Source organism: Ascaphus truei, chromosome 4 (assembly GCF_040206685.1).
Source record: "Ascaphus truei isolate aAscTru1 chromosome 4, aAscTru1.hap1, whole genome shotgun sequence".
In the NCBI taxonomy this organism is placed as follows: domain Eukaryota; kingdom Metazoa; phylum Chordata; class Amphibia; order Anura; family Ascaphidae; genus Ascaphus; species Ascaphus truei.
The window spans coordinates 17,595,058-17,613,853 of record NC_134486.1 but is presented as its reverse complement, the minus strand read 5'-3'; the positions used below and the strand labels follow the sequence as shown (position 1 = coordinate 17,613,853).

The 18,796-nt window shown below is 41.3% G+C and overlaps 1 protein-coding gene across 6 annotated transcripts in view; it reads left to right on the top strand.

The window, feature by feature from the left end:
- The window catches only part of KIF6 (kinesin family member 6), a 300,109-nt gene that overhangs the window by 8,876 nt on the left and 272,437 nt on the right, over nt 1-18,796 (top strand). For all 6 annotated transcript variants that reach the window (XM_075595373.1, XM_075595374.1, XM_075595370.1 and 3 more), the window contains exons 2-3: nt 8,330-8,439; nt 16,813-16,887. In XM_075595373.1, coding sequence (XP_075451488.1) covers nt 8,330-8,439; nt 16,813-16,887 — 185 coding nt within the window. The remainder of the gene's footprint in view (nt 1-8,329; nt 8,440-16,812; nt 16,888-18,796) is intronic.

The following is an 18,796-nucleotide window of genomic DNA, read 5'->3' as shown; positions in this document are numbered from 1 at the left end:
TTTCATTCAAAACATTTCTATAACTGTCGCTTTTTCCTCCACAATATCACAAAGATACACCTGTTCCTCTGTTGCTCAACTATTAAAAACTCTGATTCAGACCCTCATTATCTCCCCTCTTGATTACTGTAATCCCCTGCTATCCCAGCTTCCTGACTTTCACCTGTCTTCCCTACTATCTATCCCAAACGCTGCTGTGAGAATCACTCTACTCTTAAAACTCTGATTCTGCATTTCCCCTCCTGAAATTCCTCTCCTGGCTTCTAATCAAGTCCTACTGTTTCTGTATGCTCTCCCTACCTACCAAGTAGATTGTAAGCTCCTCAGAGCAGTGACTTCTCTTTGCTCAACTTTTACTTTTATGTCTGGATCACTTATTCTATGACCTCTTACCTTTACCATTTGATAACTATATGATTACGACATGCACCACTCCTGTGAAGCGCTGAGCCTATTAATGGCGTTCTATACATGAAAACATACAATACAATATATACTTCAAACAATGCTTATGAGCTTTTACCCATATTTTTAAACACAAAATATTCCATGTGTTTTTACTGGTTACACACAATACAGAACACACACAATACAGACACCCAAAGAACATAGACACAAACTTCTCTCCTACACAGCGAATCAGCTTCTCATATAAATAACCTGCTTTTATTCTCTTTCTAGTTGCCATTAGAACAGAAGGAAAAATAATATTTTCTGGTTCAAAAGACCTATTCGTGTGGCCAGTACGAACAAATCTTTTCAATTCCATTCTTTTTCTTCTACTCTCTCTCTTAGGGTTGCTCTGCAATTACTGGCAACATGTCCTACCTTTTTACACTTATAACACTTTATGTCCCTTCCAAACAATATACACACAGTCTCTAATTTTATCCCAATTTTTGCATATAAACCTTTCATAAAAATAACCCTCTACTTCCTCAACACCACATATGCCTTAATTATCTATCGGCAAATTCACTTGCTATTTCTTTCCTATTCACTTTCTTTTCACTTGTTATTATATTAACTTCTGTCCTGGCAATAGTAAAAATTAATACAGCGGGACCCTTCTGTCTCTCAACAGAATTCTTTTGATCCATATTAACGTAAGGTATGTTTCCCTGTGGGATTCAAAAACACACGAGACGGCGCTCCCTGAGCTTATCAATCCCACAGAAAAAGACCCCTCTTTCGTTTAAACATCTGCGCAATTAGTTGATAATAGTACAAACAAAAACAGTGCCATTCACTGGCCAACAAAATATTTATATTGTCTCTTTTCGTTCTCTGTATTCATTCTTTATTATTTTCGTCTGCAGACACACAATCCTTTGAGAATTTTTGGTTTCCCATTATTCCCCTGTTACAGAAATCAAATTTAATTGACCTGTACAATACTTCTTCGGTTACAGAAATCAAATTTTATTGACCTGTACAATACTTCGGCTACAGCAATCAACTGTTAATTGACCTGTACAATTTAGCGTTACAATAATCAACGCAAGCTGATTACGTACAACTCTTTTGGCATGTTATTGTTCTGAATAGTGTAAATATGCAGATAAGGACCTGTCACGAGACTGTTCCCCAATCACATTTTCTCACCATAACTATACCAAAGAAAAACTTGAATCACTTCAGTGGGTCCAACCCAGTCCTGATAAACCTTATACTTTTATAACATGGATACAGATAAGACCTTCTAACCAGATATCCATGAACTCACTTGGTATGTAAATGACAAAACAGAGCAAATGTACAATCAGGGACCCGTCCTGCTCCGACAACAAAAATATTTATCACAACCCAGGACGGTCTGAAAACAATCCCTTTAAGCACAAAAACACTCACTTTCATCACCAAAACACCAAAACCTTTAACGGGACTCTTACCTTAGCCCCTAACAACTCTTAACAACTCTTACACTTTAAAATGAATACAGGAACAGAGAATAATAAATTCACGTGAAACTGCTAGGGATTCTTACTCGTCACATCAGATAAGACACAGTTCAAAAATCAGCACCCCGCACCACTCAAAACTATTTAATCAGGCTGTTTGTCTAAAAAATGCAGGTAGCCTTACCTTGATTCATATGTGAGCTCAGGTTTGAGTGATGGAGGAGTGATTCATCCGGGTGCTCGATTCCGATGATATTGAGTCCCTATTTCGGATTGCGCCATCTGTGGAAAGCATAAATAAAAAACACAGTCTGAGGTTATTTTGAAACAGAATAACACGTGAATTTATTCAAGTCAAGTGCACAACGGAGACAGCTTCAAAACAAAAGCTCTCTAAATAATAACACGATATGCCATATATTTATACCCTAAATCCTAAAGCTCCACCCCTTTATGGGGGGGCTTGCACGTCACTAAACATTACCTCATTTTGTAATACATAACAATATTAAAGTTGATGTCATTTTGTAATACATAACAATATTGTATAAGTACCTGTCAGCTAGAAACCATTCTGGGGTTAAATGGGATGTGCCTATTCTGTCGCCTAGCAATATGTTATGAGAATAAATTCTACTGCAAGAAACTAAGCTTATCTCATGGGTTCTCATAACTTTTAGCCTGTTTACACTTTCAATTTGAAGCTGATTGGATGAGGAAGAGTCAATAAATTTAGCTAGGAGCAAAAATTCCATTCCTGTTTCACACATTTGTTTATACAGAAATGAAACACAGAAATTAGACTCACAAAGACAAGACAAGATGGCGGATTGAAATATTCACACAAAATGGCTTCATCCTAAATGCTGTTATGTTGTTATGCCAGACCCCCTAATGTCTCAACTTTGTCAAACCTTTCTCACTGACTGCCCCACATCTCTGGAATGCCCTGCCCCTCAATACCCGACTAGCACCCTCTCTATCCACCTTTCCCATCTTAAAACCCACCTCCTTAACGAAGCATATGAGTAGCTCTGTGACTGATACTTTACACCGCATACATCGACCTTGGCCCCTTGCAGACGCACTTTCCAGAACACCTTCCTACTGGCTCTGTACGTTCTTCAGGGCAGGGACTCCTTTTCCTTCATGTTACTTTTATGTCGAAGCACTTCTTCCCATTATTTGTATAATTTGTTATTTATATGATTATGTCACGTGTATTACTTCTGTGAAGCGTTATGCACCTTAATGGCGCTATATAAAGTTATACTTCCCTGCTTCAGCACAGTTCGCTCCGTCTTCAGCTGAGCCACTGATTGAGCCACCTTAGCTGAAGTGGGTCTATCCTTTAAAATCAGACCTGTGGTGACCCTTGAGGACTGGAGTTGGCCACTCCTGTATTATAGTGTTTGAAAGACCCTCACCTGCCACAGTGTTTGTCAGCGCCCACTACTCCTCCCACTACATTATCAGAGGTACATACGTCTTTAAGTCTTTCCCCCACATTATAATTACCTGTCACAACGTCCTTCTCCCGCAGAAATGCTTAAGACACAAACCTCATATCCTTTTGAACACACACATGCTCACCATCCACTTCACACGCCTCAGGGGTTCATACCTTTAACCCTCAGAAGTACATACACTCCTAAACCCCTTGCAAAGAAATCTGGGACATACAAATGATATCCTTATTCTCTATCCTTTGAACAAACACAGTATTGTAACTGATGTGAAACATATTTAGGACGTCTTCTTCTCATTTCACTTTGCTATAGAAATCTCAGGATCAGCGTCCTCTAACTCCCTGGTCTGTGCAGCACAGGCGTTCAACTCCTTTCTTACGTACCGACAGCCGTAACTTGCACGTACTTATCACCTCTCTTTAACCAAGACATCCAACTACTGTATTTATTGTTTCATAAGTATCACACATACACAAATCTACGACTGATACTGTTTTCGTAGAGCTCACTTATAAATATATTATAAATACTCATAAATATATTCTAAATATTCCATGCAAGCATTGTTCGAAATGTTATACATTCATTATCCATGTATAATTCTTATTACAGAAAAGTGGGCAGACTTCGATCACTTTACACGTCCTCTATGCTCATTTTCAATGTAAAGCATGCTGCAGAATGTTTTGTATGTATCGTTCTTCTTAATCAACATTTATTAATTGAAAGGTGTATAATTATTTCATAATTAACCATAGTATCATTATTGTCCATTATCACTGCGCTCATATCAATGAGCTCATCACATCAGTCTTCTTTGCTTTTGAATTTGCTTGGGTATCTGGTAGTAGCCATCTAGTGCAGGGGGCTCAAGACTCCCCACCTGGTCAGGTTTTCAGGATATCCCAGCACAGATGGCTCAATCAGTCCCTGATTCAGCACCGAAGGCTCAATCAGTGGCTCAGTCTGATTGAACCACCTGTACAGAAGCAGGGATATCCTGAAAACCTGACCTGTGGGGGGGGGGGGGGAGGGGGGTGGAGGGAAGTTTTGAGGACTGGAGTTGAGCACCCCTGATCTAGTGGGTACCGGCTTTTCTTAGATCTTTGGTTCATACTCTACTTTTAGCTCGGGGTCCACATCTCGGGACATTTTCTAGAAAGGTCTGCTGGATCTCCTCCCTTCTTCACTGGTTCACATCATATCGGCCCTCAATTCATGGTTCACAAACCGTTGACATTCGTTCACGAACACCACAATGGAAGAAACAAACAGTATTCTTAGAAGCATAGATGTTATTATTTGAGGATGGGAAATCTGTGGCACCCTCTCATAAAAGCAAACCGACTTACTGCATACTTACTCAACCCCATAATATCCCCGTCACAACCACTTAGGGACTACACACCTATAACTCTAGTTTCTACGTACTTAAAGATCCCTTTTCCCGCAGGGACCACAGAAACACATATCTACCTTCTTTCTTCCACCCACACGTCAGGAACACATACTTCAAGGCTCTCCTGTTTATCACTGCAAATTCTATTGTGGAAGAGCTTCAAAGCTTAAGTAGTCTTTTAACACATTTGCATGATATCGAGTAGGCTTTTTCAGTGCATTTTACTACAGATTGAAGTTTGTCTTTAACCATTAATGCTTGAACTCTTCACTATATGGATATGGTGAAATCCATATTATTTGTACCTTTTGTTGACCTGAATGCAGTTGGCATTTAGTATCTTAAAAATCATTGTGGATTAAACTGCATATGTATACATACTATTACTGATGACAATTTGTCCTTCTGTAGCAGTTCACAGTTCTAGTAGCCATATTGGTTATGGAGAAGAGCCGATTAATTGTGGTACTTTTTAGGGACTAATATTGGAGTTCTTTATGGATTAAATGATTGTGTACAAGGCTTCGGAAACCTCCTAGGTTTCTTCATGTGTACGGTCATAGCCAGTGTTCGACAAACCTATACATTTGCTCGCCCCGGGCGAGTGGATTTTTTGGTGATTTGTCGACCACTGGTCATAGCACACTTGAAGAAGAAACCCATGAAGTTTTGAAAGCTCTGTACACTATAATTGAATCTTTGTATAATTGTATTTATGTAATTATAAAATGTTTTACCAGGAAATAATACATTGAGTTACATCTCGTTTTCAAGTATGTCCTGGACACAGAGTTATGATAATACACGGTTACATTAAATGAACAGAGGTTATACAGTCCATTGTAACATCAATTTTGGTCCCTAAAAGGCATGACACCTACCAATGTATCACTTTTACATAGCATTAACATTTTATTCATTAGGAGACTGTTCGAGATATAATAAATCCTTATCCTAAAGAGTTTACATAATCCCTTTACACATAGTGAAATATTGTGGCTGTGTCGACTACGTGGAACTACTTCAGCTCGTTGGTCTCTGCTCCGTTTGCAGTGAAGCCGTCTTCCCCATGCTTGAGAATGGTTCAAATGATTGGAGCTGAAAGCTCTCTTAGCAAGAGTAAAGTGCCTTCACAGCTAGATTCACCTCTTTGTGGGCTAGTGCTTCCAACACGAACTCCTGCCTCTCATCTTCCATAAACAGTAACTCAGATATTCCTCATACATCGTATGAAAGTTATACTTTAATCGGTCCAATGGGATATAAATATTCGGTGCTGAAGTGGCATATCGACTTCACAGATGTGGTTTGTGACACCAGCAAGATTTTCTTTACCTCCTGCTCTCATTCCGGAGACATGAGGAGTGTGTTGGCCGAAAAGAAAGAAATGTGTTAAAACACAATCCCGGGGGGAGAGTTCTCTTCTGACACACAGTTGTTACATTATGTTCTGTAGTGGCCCGCAGATGAAAATGGATTTGGTGATCAAGCTAAATTCAGTTCAATATGTTGAGATTAAAACTGTTTAAATGGAAGTAAATATTGGTTTGGAAAACAAGCCATTTCCAATTTGCGTTCAACCTAAAAACAGCCAGGAGAAATGTATGTATGTATATATAAAATAGTCTAATGATTGGTTTTACTTGGGCATAGAGTGGGAGAAAAATATATACATATATAGTAATAGTCCAATATAGTCCAACTGTAAATCCAGGAGAAAAAAAATAAAAATGAGAAAAGAAATTAGTGAATAAATTGTGAATAAAGTCAAACCATAAGTATGTTTAAACATGTCAAAGTCCAGTTTCTATATGGAATAATTGTAATGTTAGAAAGGTAGTTTTGGTGCTGCTCCTTCAGGGACAATTGCTCAGCTTCCCGTATGCTCAAATTCACTATAAGATAGAAGAGGTCACAGAGACCAAACTCGTAGGGTATACAATTTATTCCAAATAGTTGAAAGAAAGGAATGCACTCGCATGTACACCTCTGACCTTACACCTGCTATACAGACCAAAGTTTCTGAATGTCTCTCTGGAATATCATCCTGGATGGCCATCCGCCGACTGAAACTTAACATGGCAAAAACAGCTCCCTATACTTCCTACCACACTTGGCCCTACTACCTCCTTCCACATTAGTGTTGGAAGTACCATCATTCACCCAGTAGCCTAAGCACGCTGCCTAGGGGTCACATTCGACTCCTCTCTCATATTCGCCCCTCACATTCAAAACATATCTAAAACCTGTCGCTTTTTCTTCCGCAATATTACAAAGCCCTTTCCACTGTTGCTCGACTGCTAAAACTTTGACTCAGGCCCTCATTCTCTCCCGTCTCGATTACTGCGACCTCCTGCTGTCCGGCCTTCCTGCCTCTGCTGCCAGAATCACTCTACTATTTCCGAAATCTGTCTCAGCGTCTCCCCTACTGAAATCTCTTTCCTGGCTTCCTATCAAATCACGCATCTCGCACCCAATTCTTCTCACTTTTAAAGCTTTACACTCTTCTGCTCCTTCTTACATCTCAGCTCTATTTTCTCGCTATGCACCATCCCGACTCTTGCGTTCTGCTGAAGGATGTCTTCTCTCTACCCCCTTTGTATCTAAAGCCCTCTCCCACCTTAAACCTTTCTCACTGACTGCCCCACACCTCTGGAATGCCCTTCCCTTCAATACCTGACTAGCACCCTCTCTATCCGCCTTTAAGACCCACCTTAAGACACACTTGCTTAAAGAAGCTATGGTGAGTAAAAAAAGTGACAAAAACCCTCCACAGCAAAGCAAATATGCAAATGTAAATACAACTGTATGCTCAACTGCATGTCTTAGGCAGGTCTGCAACCCCGCCTTTCACCATTATCACCCAGCACACAGCACTTCCACTGCAGCAAGGGATTCTGGGGAATGACATGCAAATGAGCACACAGTGCCACTTTTTGCTTCAAAAACCATTTTTAACATGGTTCCCTATAGGCTTAAGCTTGCTGCATGGTCACAGCTTTGAGCACAGCCAGGGTTAAGGTGCATACCCAGAAAACCCACCCACAGACAGCTGTTTCGACCTTTATGGGTCTCATCAGTGTGGGGTTGGTAAACTGGGTATGCAGAGAACCATGTTAAAAATGGTTTTTGGAGCAAAAAGTGGCACTGTGTGCTCATTTGCATGTCATTTCCCAGAATCCCTTGCTGCAGTGGGAGTGCTGTGTGCTGGGTGATAATGGTGAAAGGCGGGGTTGCAGACCTGCCTAAGACATGCAGATGAGCATACAGTTGTATTTACATTTGCATATTTGCTTTGCTGTGGAGGGTTTTTGTCACTTTTTTTACTCACCATAACTAAACTCAGTATATATATATATATATATTTTTTTTTTTGCATATGTTTAAATCATGTTTCTCATTTTGTCCTAACATATGTTGTCACTTGTGGTCTTAGATGATTGCCCTTTTAATCCATGATGTCTTTGTTTGGTCTACCAAACGGTGTTTGTCAAATTAACATTACTAGAGTACAAGCTGGAATTACACTCGCCCCCAAACTGTGTTGTTTATTGTTACAGATATATTCCATTAACAATGAAGAAGTCAGTTCTTCCTGTTTGGAGATAGTCGTTCCACGTGACCTTGCAGATGGATTCGTAAATAACAAACGGGAAATCTACAAGTTTAGGTATGTTTTAACCCCCCCCCTCACCCTCTCTATAACCAGGAGAACTGCACTTGTCTTGATTTGCTTAAGCCTCCACTTGTTATAACTTTCCTATATTGGCATGCTTCCAGAGTTAACCCTTTCTTTTAATTGTACCTCATGTTAGTACACACTGAGGATTTTTGCCCCTTTCACTCAGGTATAGAACTACATTTGATACAATTCACAAAGTAGAAGTTATTCTCTCCCTGGTGACTACACCGCTGCCCTAATGGGTCCCCTCTCTTCAGAACGTATCAGGCCCGCCATCCAACCTGACAAGTTCCCCAAATGACAAGGCCAACCGGGAGGACTAGACCGGAATTCCGGTACTCTGCATCTGGAAGTACTGTACCCTCCAAATCCAGGATGGGAAATCGTACCCCACACTTAGGCTGTAGCATGGCAATCCTTCCTATCACATCTTCAGGATCCGTCAAACCCCTTAGAAGGGGCTTATCAGATACATATTCCAATTAGATCCGCCTATCAGAAATATGCAAGATTCTGGGTGATAAAAAGAGATCAATTCTCTGCACGTCTTTTCGTACTGGCTACAGCTTCGAATACCTTTACCAAGGTATTTACGTTCTTCCCTACCTTTAATGATCTATTGATCAGGGCACATTGGTTTCAGGAGGCGCAAATCCACCTGAAGATTGTACTGTCACATCTGTAGCAGCTTGGGTGGATACTGAACATGGAAAATAGCTCATTGGATCCCTCTCAGACAATACATTTCCTAGGGATGGAGTTCAACACAGAAGTATGCTAGGATTTTTAACACCAGGACAAAGTTCTCAAGATTAGTTCAGCAGTAAAAGAGGTACAACAGACCAGCTCTGTTTCAGTGGAGAAGTGTGCAAGGCTGCTAAGCCTTTTGACCTCAACCACAGATGTAGTGCCTTGGCCGCAGTTTCAGAGGATCTCTCAAATGTAAGAGAGACAGAGTTAAGAACCGCAGTATAGATCATGCTGTTTACTGATACCAGTAGTCAAAGCTGAGGAGCTCTTTTCCACAATTCCTATGCTTAGGGGAATTAGCCGGCATAAGAAGCCACCCTTCCAATAAATATCTTGAAGATTAGGTCAGTTTTTCGGGCAATATCGTACTTCACCCATCTCCTAGAAAGTTTTTACTGTCAAAATACTTTCAGACAATACCACTACAGTGGCTACTCAAACAAAGGAGGTACACAAAGTCCATGTGCAATGAGAGAAGTCTCAAGAATCCTGATCGGTGCAGAGGCTATGTTCTGTACATTGCTTTGTAGGATTGATGTCAAATATCTCTCTTCTTAAGATGTTGCATAATCCATGCAGGAGCGTGGGCTTTGTAGAGCAAGGTTTTTGATATTATCCAGTTGGGGGTTGCCAGTAGTGGACCTCATGGCAACAGACAACAATGCAAAGCTGGCAGTTTTTTGCCCCCAGAACATCAGCCAAACGGCAGGGCTACTTCTCTAGAGACCATGTGGATCCAGTGGTCCTTTTTCTGTGGTTAATGATTTTCCTCCTCTGCATATGAAACTAAGGCCCAGGGTATGTCCTCTGGTCCTGCTACTGACCTGAATATTGTCCTGGAAGCCAGTGTAGTGGCTCTCTCTCAAGCCCTGTCATGTAGGGCAATAAAACAGATTTCTGTTGCACACTAAAACTAAATATAACGATATAGTCACCGTTGCTCCTGGTTCAGGGAATTCCAGTCTATACTCCAGAGTCAGCAAGCCAAATTAGAAGCAGGGCACTACGGATTTCTACAAAAACAAAACAAAACAAAAAGTGTAGTAATTTGGCTGGCTGTCATGTAGGGCCCCATACTTCAGAATTCACGAGGACAAGATAGTCATGCGCCCAGAGCCACAATGTTATGCTTGTTTTGTTGTCATCCTAAGGGTGGATAAAGTTCCACTGTTTGGATGAATTACATTAACACACTATGTCAATAGATCACTGTGACGGAGCAGCCTGTAGGCGAAGTCAGTTAAGAGTCCACAAGCTGTATTTCAGGGTAAACCATAACATTAAAAAACACACAAATGCTTATCGCTCTCCAACTATTCAATATAAAGTCTATTTTCATTCATGGTGCATAGGGTAAAAAACTGATATAGACACATAAATCCAAAGGGGGGGGGGGGGGGTTTAAAGCCCCCAGTGGAGCAAGAAACCCAGGGCTGCACTCACGAGAAAAAGAATGAGGGACCAATAAGTCCCGGGCCAATATACAAGATGTACACAGTAACATGTATTCCCATGTACGAGGTTTCAACACACAAGTTGTTATATGGGAATACATGTTACTGTGTACATCTTGTATATGTATGAGTCATATACTCCTTCGGAACCATATTGACTTTAGAGGTGGTTCCATATAAGGGCGTACACTCCCACACTCCTTTCACACGCATCCCATCATGCAACATACCCTTTGAGTTCAATTCTGACACAATAACAAAAGCCATGGTTTTTAGTATGTTTAATGCATATCACCATGTTCATGATTATTTGGGGGTAAGTGCTACTTATCAGGACTGGGCACATACCAACATTGATACAATAACCATCAGCTGGATTATTTTCTCCATATTCTGTGTATGCAACTAAGTACTGTAACAGGAGGTCTGAGGAAAATAGAAGTCCTCCATACATTCTCTACTAATTACTCTTGCAGCAACCTGCAGGACACTTCTAGCGCAGCATTACATTGTAGTTGGTTTACAAACCTTTTTGTGAGGAATATGCCACTAAACATCCACATCAGGATGTCAACAAGGAGTTAACTATCAGGGGACCACCCATTTCCTGTTACTAAAACAGGTATTTAAGGGATTAGTGAAGTGAGTCTCACTTACCACTTTAAGCACTGTCGAAGCATAGGTTCCTATGCGAAACGGTCCGTCGGTTTTAGATGACGTCATCCCTTTGACGTAGGTGGAGGCGACCAGGATGAGGCCAGGAGATTTTGTGTACCGGGTCTAGCAGCAGACACGCGGCGGAACGGGTTGCATGAGTCTTTACCTTACGAGCCATACACTTTTCATGCCGGCTATACAACTTTGTGTGTGGTGTTGCAGCACTGTATGACACCTTTGTGGGAGGCTATTTATATCCAGGGCTTCCCACCAGTGGGGATTGTGTGCTTGTATATGCACGTTATACAGAAGTGTATTAGACCGGAACAGCTGGCATTCTTGCAGGAGGGTGTTTGTCTGCGGTGCCCCACTGTGGGGGATTATCTGTACATTTATATGCACCCGTTTTAGCGCAGATGTATGGGCGTCTACTAGATGTCCCTATCTCATGTCAGTTTAGGACATTAACAGCTAAGATATACACCTTTGGTGTTAGCTCTGCATATATGTACCTCAGCTGAATGCTAAACTGCTATAAATATATACACTCTGTCCGTCTTGGCCATATAAATCTCAAGTCAGCTAATACCCTGAGTATCATATATACTGGGTACCCATATATACCTTTAGCATACCTGATATTGGGAGCTTACTTTTCCCTGGTCACCTATCCTCCTCTTATTTTAACACACTTCTCTTTCCCCGTTTACCCACACCCCCTGATGTACCTTTCCTTGTATATATATATTTAAATAAACCTTTTTGTTTTGTGTTGCGTAATACAGGGCTATTGGCCCGGGACTTATGGGTCCCTCCCACTTTTTCTCGTGAGTGCAGCCCTGGGTTTCTTGCTCCACCGGGGGCTTTAACCCCCCCCCCCTTTGGATTTATGTGTCTAAACCATAACATTGAATTGTTTTATTTCTCCACAAAACAACAACATATTGGGGGACACTGCCCCTTTAAGGCGAAACACAAAGCATAAAATTAAATCCTATTCCCATTAGGGAAACTAACTAAACACTCTGGTCTATTCTAACTGGGCCGCCAGCTAAGCTGGTTACCAGCCCCAAAACATATGATGCAATATAATATTTGGAAACAATATATAAAGTCTTATCTGCTTGTGTTCTGGTCCGGCATATCCGGTTTCTCCAGATGCAGGTGTTTAAGTCCTGCTGCTCCCAGGAAAGTCTTTTTCTCTACCCGTGCAGGCTTCTCTGCTGTGTGGAGCTTTGGGTTCCCCACTGTTCCCAGGCAAAATCCTCTGGTGAACAAAGTCTGGATCCCTGCAGGCTTGAGCTCCGTTCTCTGTGGTCCTCTAATCGAGACTCCAACAGGGACCCTGAAAAGCAGTTATTTCCTGCCTTTTATACCCTGTTCAATCAGGAGTTTTACACATCACATGCAGGAAACCCTCACCAGTGCAGTCTCCTGATGCTTGCAAAGGGAATTAACCTCTACACTCCCTTACTCTAACACAGAAAAATCTAAGGTGTAGTAGGAAAGAGAAAAGAAAAAAGAAATAAAATAGTGGGATCTGTGAAGAATAGGTAACCCCCATTCCAAAGGTTTGGAACTCATAGAAAGTATTCTTGATTGAGTATGTAGAAATTGATCAAATGTATCGAGTCCTTGTCTTCTCCTCCATCCTCCAAAAGAGCACCTCTAATTCAACTCCGATATGCATATAGAATAGAGGGATGGCAAACATAGCATAATACGTTTTAATATAAAGTCTGAAAAGTATATCAGAGATGCACAGTGCACTTGCACATTATTAGAATAAAAAGCCCTTTGTGAGTACAGGCAGTCCTCGTTTTACAACGCTTCGTTTTACAACGAATGGCTTATGCAACACTATGCCATGCATACCTATGTTCATCTTTACAACGCCAAAACGGCTTATCCAACGCTCGTACGACGCTTTGCAACGTTGTGTATGTGTGTCACATACACATAAACAACCTTGCAAAGCGTCGTAAGAGCATATATATAATATTACATTATACTATATTATATTATATTATACTATATAATATTATATTATACTATATAATATATTATTTATTATGTTATATTATATATATAATACAGTATATACACTATATAATTTATGTGTGTGCTGCATATCTTATTTCCTGCGTAAAATATTTGGTGTATTTTAGTGTTAAAAATGCCTTCAGGAACGGAACCTTTCATTTAAACAGTGTTCCTATGGGAAAACGTATTTCGCTTTACAACGTTTCGCTATCCAACGCCATTTTGAGTAACCCATTGTGTCGGATAACCGAGGACTGCCTGTACAGCCGACTCAGCACAATGGAGACATGATCTCACCACTGTGGTGTCCGGTACATGCTCCTTCTGTGGCGTCCGGTACAAGCTCCTTCCACGTCATGTGGTTGCCTGCTCTCATGTCGCGATAGTAGGCGACAGATTGGTTGGCTTCTCAATTATGAGCATTGAATCACCCTACGCGTTTCGCTAAAGCTTCATCAGGGGTCCTACCATGTCAATAGATCAACAGACTACAGACTGTCCGATAGGTTGTTTGTCCTGTTCTTCAGGGAAAAAGAAGAGTATATGCTTCTCCGCCATGATATGGATTACGTTGAACAAGGGAGACTGACCTATGACGTTCTAGAGTTTTACAGAGCCTATTGTCAAGTCTTGCGGCAACTGTGGAGTGGATGCCAGTAGCTGGAAATGGCAGGGCAGGCAGCGAGGGGCGTAGTCTGGGTCACTGGCAGAAGTCCAGGTCAGGCAGCGAGAGGCATAGTCGAAAGGGCAAGCAGGGGTCTGGCAACGATAACAGGAACAACAATGAGCAGCAAGGCAGTGAGATAGTCTATCCAGGAAGCACCAGTATAAACAAGCAAGGGGGAACAGGAAGAGGAGGTTTATATAGGGCTGGCTGGAGACATGGGACAGGTGCAGATGATTCTCGTTATGATCTGTAGTGCGTTGTCTACTGACAAAGGCAGTCAGGATCAGTAGTCCTGGTGGCAGCGAGGAAGAACTGCTGGATATGACCCGAGTTAAATTCCCATCAGGGACGTCCCTGACACTACTCCCCCCTCTCAAAAAGCGTCCTCTGGACATTTCTTTTTTTTAGGTTTGTCTGGGTATCTCTGGTGGAAGGCCTTGACCAGCCGTGGGCATGGACAACGTTTTCTGGTTCCCAGGACCTTTCCTCAGGACCGTAGCCCACCCACTGGACCAGATACTGGAGTTTTCCCCGAAATAATCTGGAGGCCAGGATCTTCTCCACAATGAACTCTTCCTCATTGTCTACTAGAACAGGGTCGGGAGGAGGAAGGTTGCATCCAGAAAAAGGGTTCTCCCGGAACAGCTTCAGAAGCGAAGTGTGGAATACTGGGTGCACCTTAATGGATTCTGGAAGTTCTAGTCGGAAGGAAACGGAATTCACTAGTGCCGATATCCAGAACGGGCCAATCAATTTTTGGCCCAATTTGATATTGGGGATCGTCAGTCTTAAGTTTCGGATTCAGAGCCAGACCTTATCTCCAACTATAAATTTCAGAGATGTCTGCGGTGTCGATCCGCTGCTCTCTTGTATCATGTCTGAGACTCCTGAAGTGTCTCTTTTAGGGTCTCTTTGATCTTTCGTAGGGCCACAAGTTTCTCTGTGACCGCCGGAATGGGGCCAGAAAGCGAGGAAGAAATGTTGGGTGAAAACCAAAATTCGCAAAAAATGGGTTCTGCTGCATTAAGGAGTGATGCAAGTTATTATAAGAGAACTCTGCTATGGGTGGGAAGTCAGCCCAGTCACCCTGGAGATGGAAAACAAAACATCGTAAATATAGCTCCAGGGTTTGATGAGTCCTTTCAGTCTGACCGTTGGATTGCTGGTGATAGCCAGAGGATACATTTAAACTGATTCCCAAGGTAGAGCAGAAGTTTCTCCAGAATTTTGAGGTGAAGTGTACCCCTCTGACTGATATAATTTCATCTGGGGCCCCGTGCAGCCGAAAAACCTCTTTTAGGATCAATTTGACAGTCTGTTCTGTGGAAGGGAGGTTCTGTGTACCGATGAAATAGGCCATCTTTGTGAGCCTATCCACTACCACAAGAATGGTGTCATGACCACTGGATCTGGGTAGTCCATAGATATTGATCCCCAAGGACGAGTGGTAGTCCCATAAACAAGGTAGTCCCATAAACTATCCTGTAGGAACAGTTCGGCATCCGGTGGAGGGTTGTTAAGAAAGGAGTCATTGGAATAGGCTCTCTTAATTCTGGTAAGGAGGTCAGAGGAAAACGTGATGCCAAGGAAATGTGTTTTTGGTAGAATGGTCTCTACCTGTTCTTCTTCTGTAGAAGGTTTAAGTGTCAGTCAAGACAGGGCAGAGTGTGGCACAATACATTTTTCTATTCGGCAAACCCGTAGTGCGTTGGATCTCCTTTTCAGCAGTACTGACAAAGGCAGTCAGGATCAGCAGTCCTGGTGGCAGCGAGGAAGAACTGCTGGATATGAGCAGCAAGTACCCGAGTTCAACTCCCATCAGGGATGTCTCTGACACCTATGAAGCTTGACTAAACAAATAACTGAGTAGAGGAGGAAGAAGAGACTTTTTAAAATTGATGGCAATGGTGGTCATATTCTGTAGTGGTGGAGGCATAAATCCTCATTTGTGTGCACTGTCAGTTACGTAGGGACTCTAAGAAAGTTAAATAATGTTTCTCTCTTTCACGCACTGACAAACTCTCCATTCACTTCTTACTGAGCTTGTTCCAGTTGTTCACACTCTGTATTTATGTCCTTTACAACACCTCTTCTCTTATTTATAATACACCTATTATTGACTTCTGTTTAATGGGTCAGCTTTTCAGATGAGTAAAGCTGTCACCCGTAAAAGAACAACACAGCGGCAATACCATGTTGCCCATATATCACTGCTTGGTTATTTATCATTAAGCATGCGTTTTCCAGATCATGGCTCTTGCAATCTCTTAAAGTTGGCACTGTTTGTACTTGACCACAAGCTTACTCCCCACCGTTACAGGTTACTTTCACTGCTGAAGTGAAGTTCATGGCAACCGACTTCTGAATAGCTTAATTGGGGGGAAAATGGTTGCAATATTTGGAAAGTGTTTAATTTCCTTGAGTTACCTGCAGACCCGGTGCAAATCCAGCAATATAAGAGGCACACGGGAAACCGCGCACCTGGTTAAGTGCATGTTGTGTTAATATAACATTTTCTGAACTTAAAGTGTAAACAAAACTGCAAATTTTCCCCAAGTGCAACAAATTTTACTGCCCAGAAGTAATCTCAGCTGTCAATGTGTGCACAATAGCACAACAGAACACGGTATGAACGGGCACAGGGCAAACATTGTTTTATGCTGTGTAAGCTGCATGATGTAAGAGATGACCAATTACGTCTACAAAAACAACATTCACTCTATGAATTGAGCAGTGTTTTGCAAACTCCGGCGATAATACTGCAGCTCTTAATTGTTGGATATTTTGCAGATTTCAGGAAACTTTCGACCAAGAAGCAAAACAAGAGTCCGTATTTGAACGCATTGCTAAACCGGTAGCAGAGAGGTACATATATACGTTTACTATATAAATTATTGTACCTCTCCTCTTCAAGTTGACCATACATACAGTACATTATAACTTTTAAACAACAAAGTGTGTTTGTCACATTATAAACTACAAGTATATTTTCTAATAATAAAATTATAGCCCAATTTTGTTAATTTTCCTACATTTCTTTACGTTCGATTAATTTTAAGGACCAATAAAAATTAATATTTGCAGATTAATCCTACTTTAAAGCGTAATACAAGTATATGGTCTCAACCCAGGTAAGTATGAAATTGCAATCCATAAGAACGATAAGCAAAAGTCCATCAATTGTCCTGTAGCCACTGGCTTGAGAAGATGGGGTTTCCATTTGTCATTTACTCCCAGTTCAATCATGCAAAAAAATGTATTAACAAAAGAACATAAGCAATATATTCCAACACCACAACCCCCACAGTTCACTTATACATCAAAAAGGATGAAACGGTTCCAGGCCATCACAGCACGAATCGGACCAGGTTAAATATAACCCAAGTGTGACTTAAGGCAGCCTATTGGTATTAAGCGTCCTTCTCAGCCAAGCGAACCAGGGTGTCCCTCCGTGTATATTTTACATTGAAAATGAGGATGGCGTACAAGTTTGTAAAAATTCTCATTTTTTTCATCCAAAAGTTATCAAAATATCCTATACCAACCTCCATATGCCATAAAAAGATCCCAACATAGTGCAAATGACATAACATCTTAGGAGTTAAACCAGGGATTTGGTAGAAAAACTGGCTCTGAAACACCCAGGCTTTTGCACAGTGTTTGAGCTAAAAAATAAATAAAAAGGTGGTGTTTATCAGAAGCAATATGGCCTATGTATTATTGTCCAGAAGACATTATTATGAGCAGCTTACCAGTAATTTGAATAACTTTTTTTTAATATAGTGCACTTCTACCAATTGGACACATCACTGAGGTCCTGCACTTGATCAAGTTATTGCCACGTAACACCTGATTGGGTGCATTATCCCGCAACCCTAGTGTATCATGCCTCCAGCGCTTCACAATTACGATACAAGTGTGCGGTACGAGTGCCATAGCTGTACTTATGTTTTCAAGCGCAGTTCCTACCCCACGAGCTTACAATCGTATTGCACCAGTTTATTAAAGGGAACGGTCCCATAGGATACAATGGGATTTTTTTTTTGCTTTAATAAATACTGTATTTTTCCCCCCTACATTTTTGGCTCCATTTTGCAGCCTGGTGACTTTGAGATACAGCTTCTATATCTAACAGATTTTTTTTTAATATATATAATGCAAAAAGAATGTTGCACAGAAATGTAGAATATATATATATATATATATATATATATATATATATATATATATATATATATATATATATATATATATATATATCATGTGTATCCCGTAATCCTAATTCCTCCTGAGACCATTTAACTCACAAATTGTTGCAGATGGGGCAGAATCAGAGCAAATTACCACATTGACACTGGATGAAAATGACTGTGTTTATGATCAAACGGCTGTCCTGCTATCCTGCTAAACGGCTGTCCTGCTTTTCGCTAAAGTCTCCCAGCTGCAAAATTGGGACAAATCAGTGCAGAAAACAGCTAAATATTTAGCAAAGTAAAAAAAACAAAACAAATCAAAGCGGGGCCTTCGACACAATTCCCCTCTCTCCTAAGGGTCCTGATCCTCCTCGCTGTGTGAGCTCCAGCCGGAGGGTAACACACAATGTCTCAGGGTCCTGTGTCCTGGTTCCAGGCCTCAGAGTGCCGAGTGACCGTCCGGTCACCGGCGCAGTAATAATACTACTAGGAAGAGTCCCTGTCTGGGGCCTAGGAGCAAGGTCTAGGCCTAGTCCAGGAAGCACAGCTCCATGAACACTACCATCTTCCTTCGCTCCTCC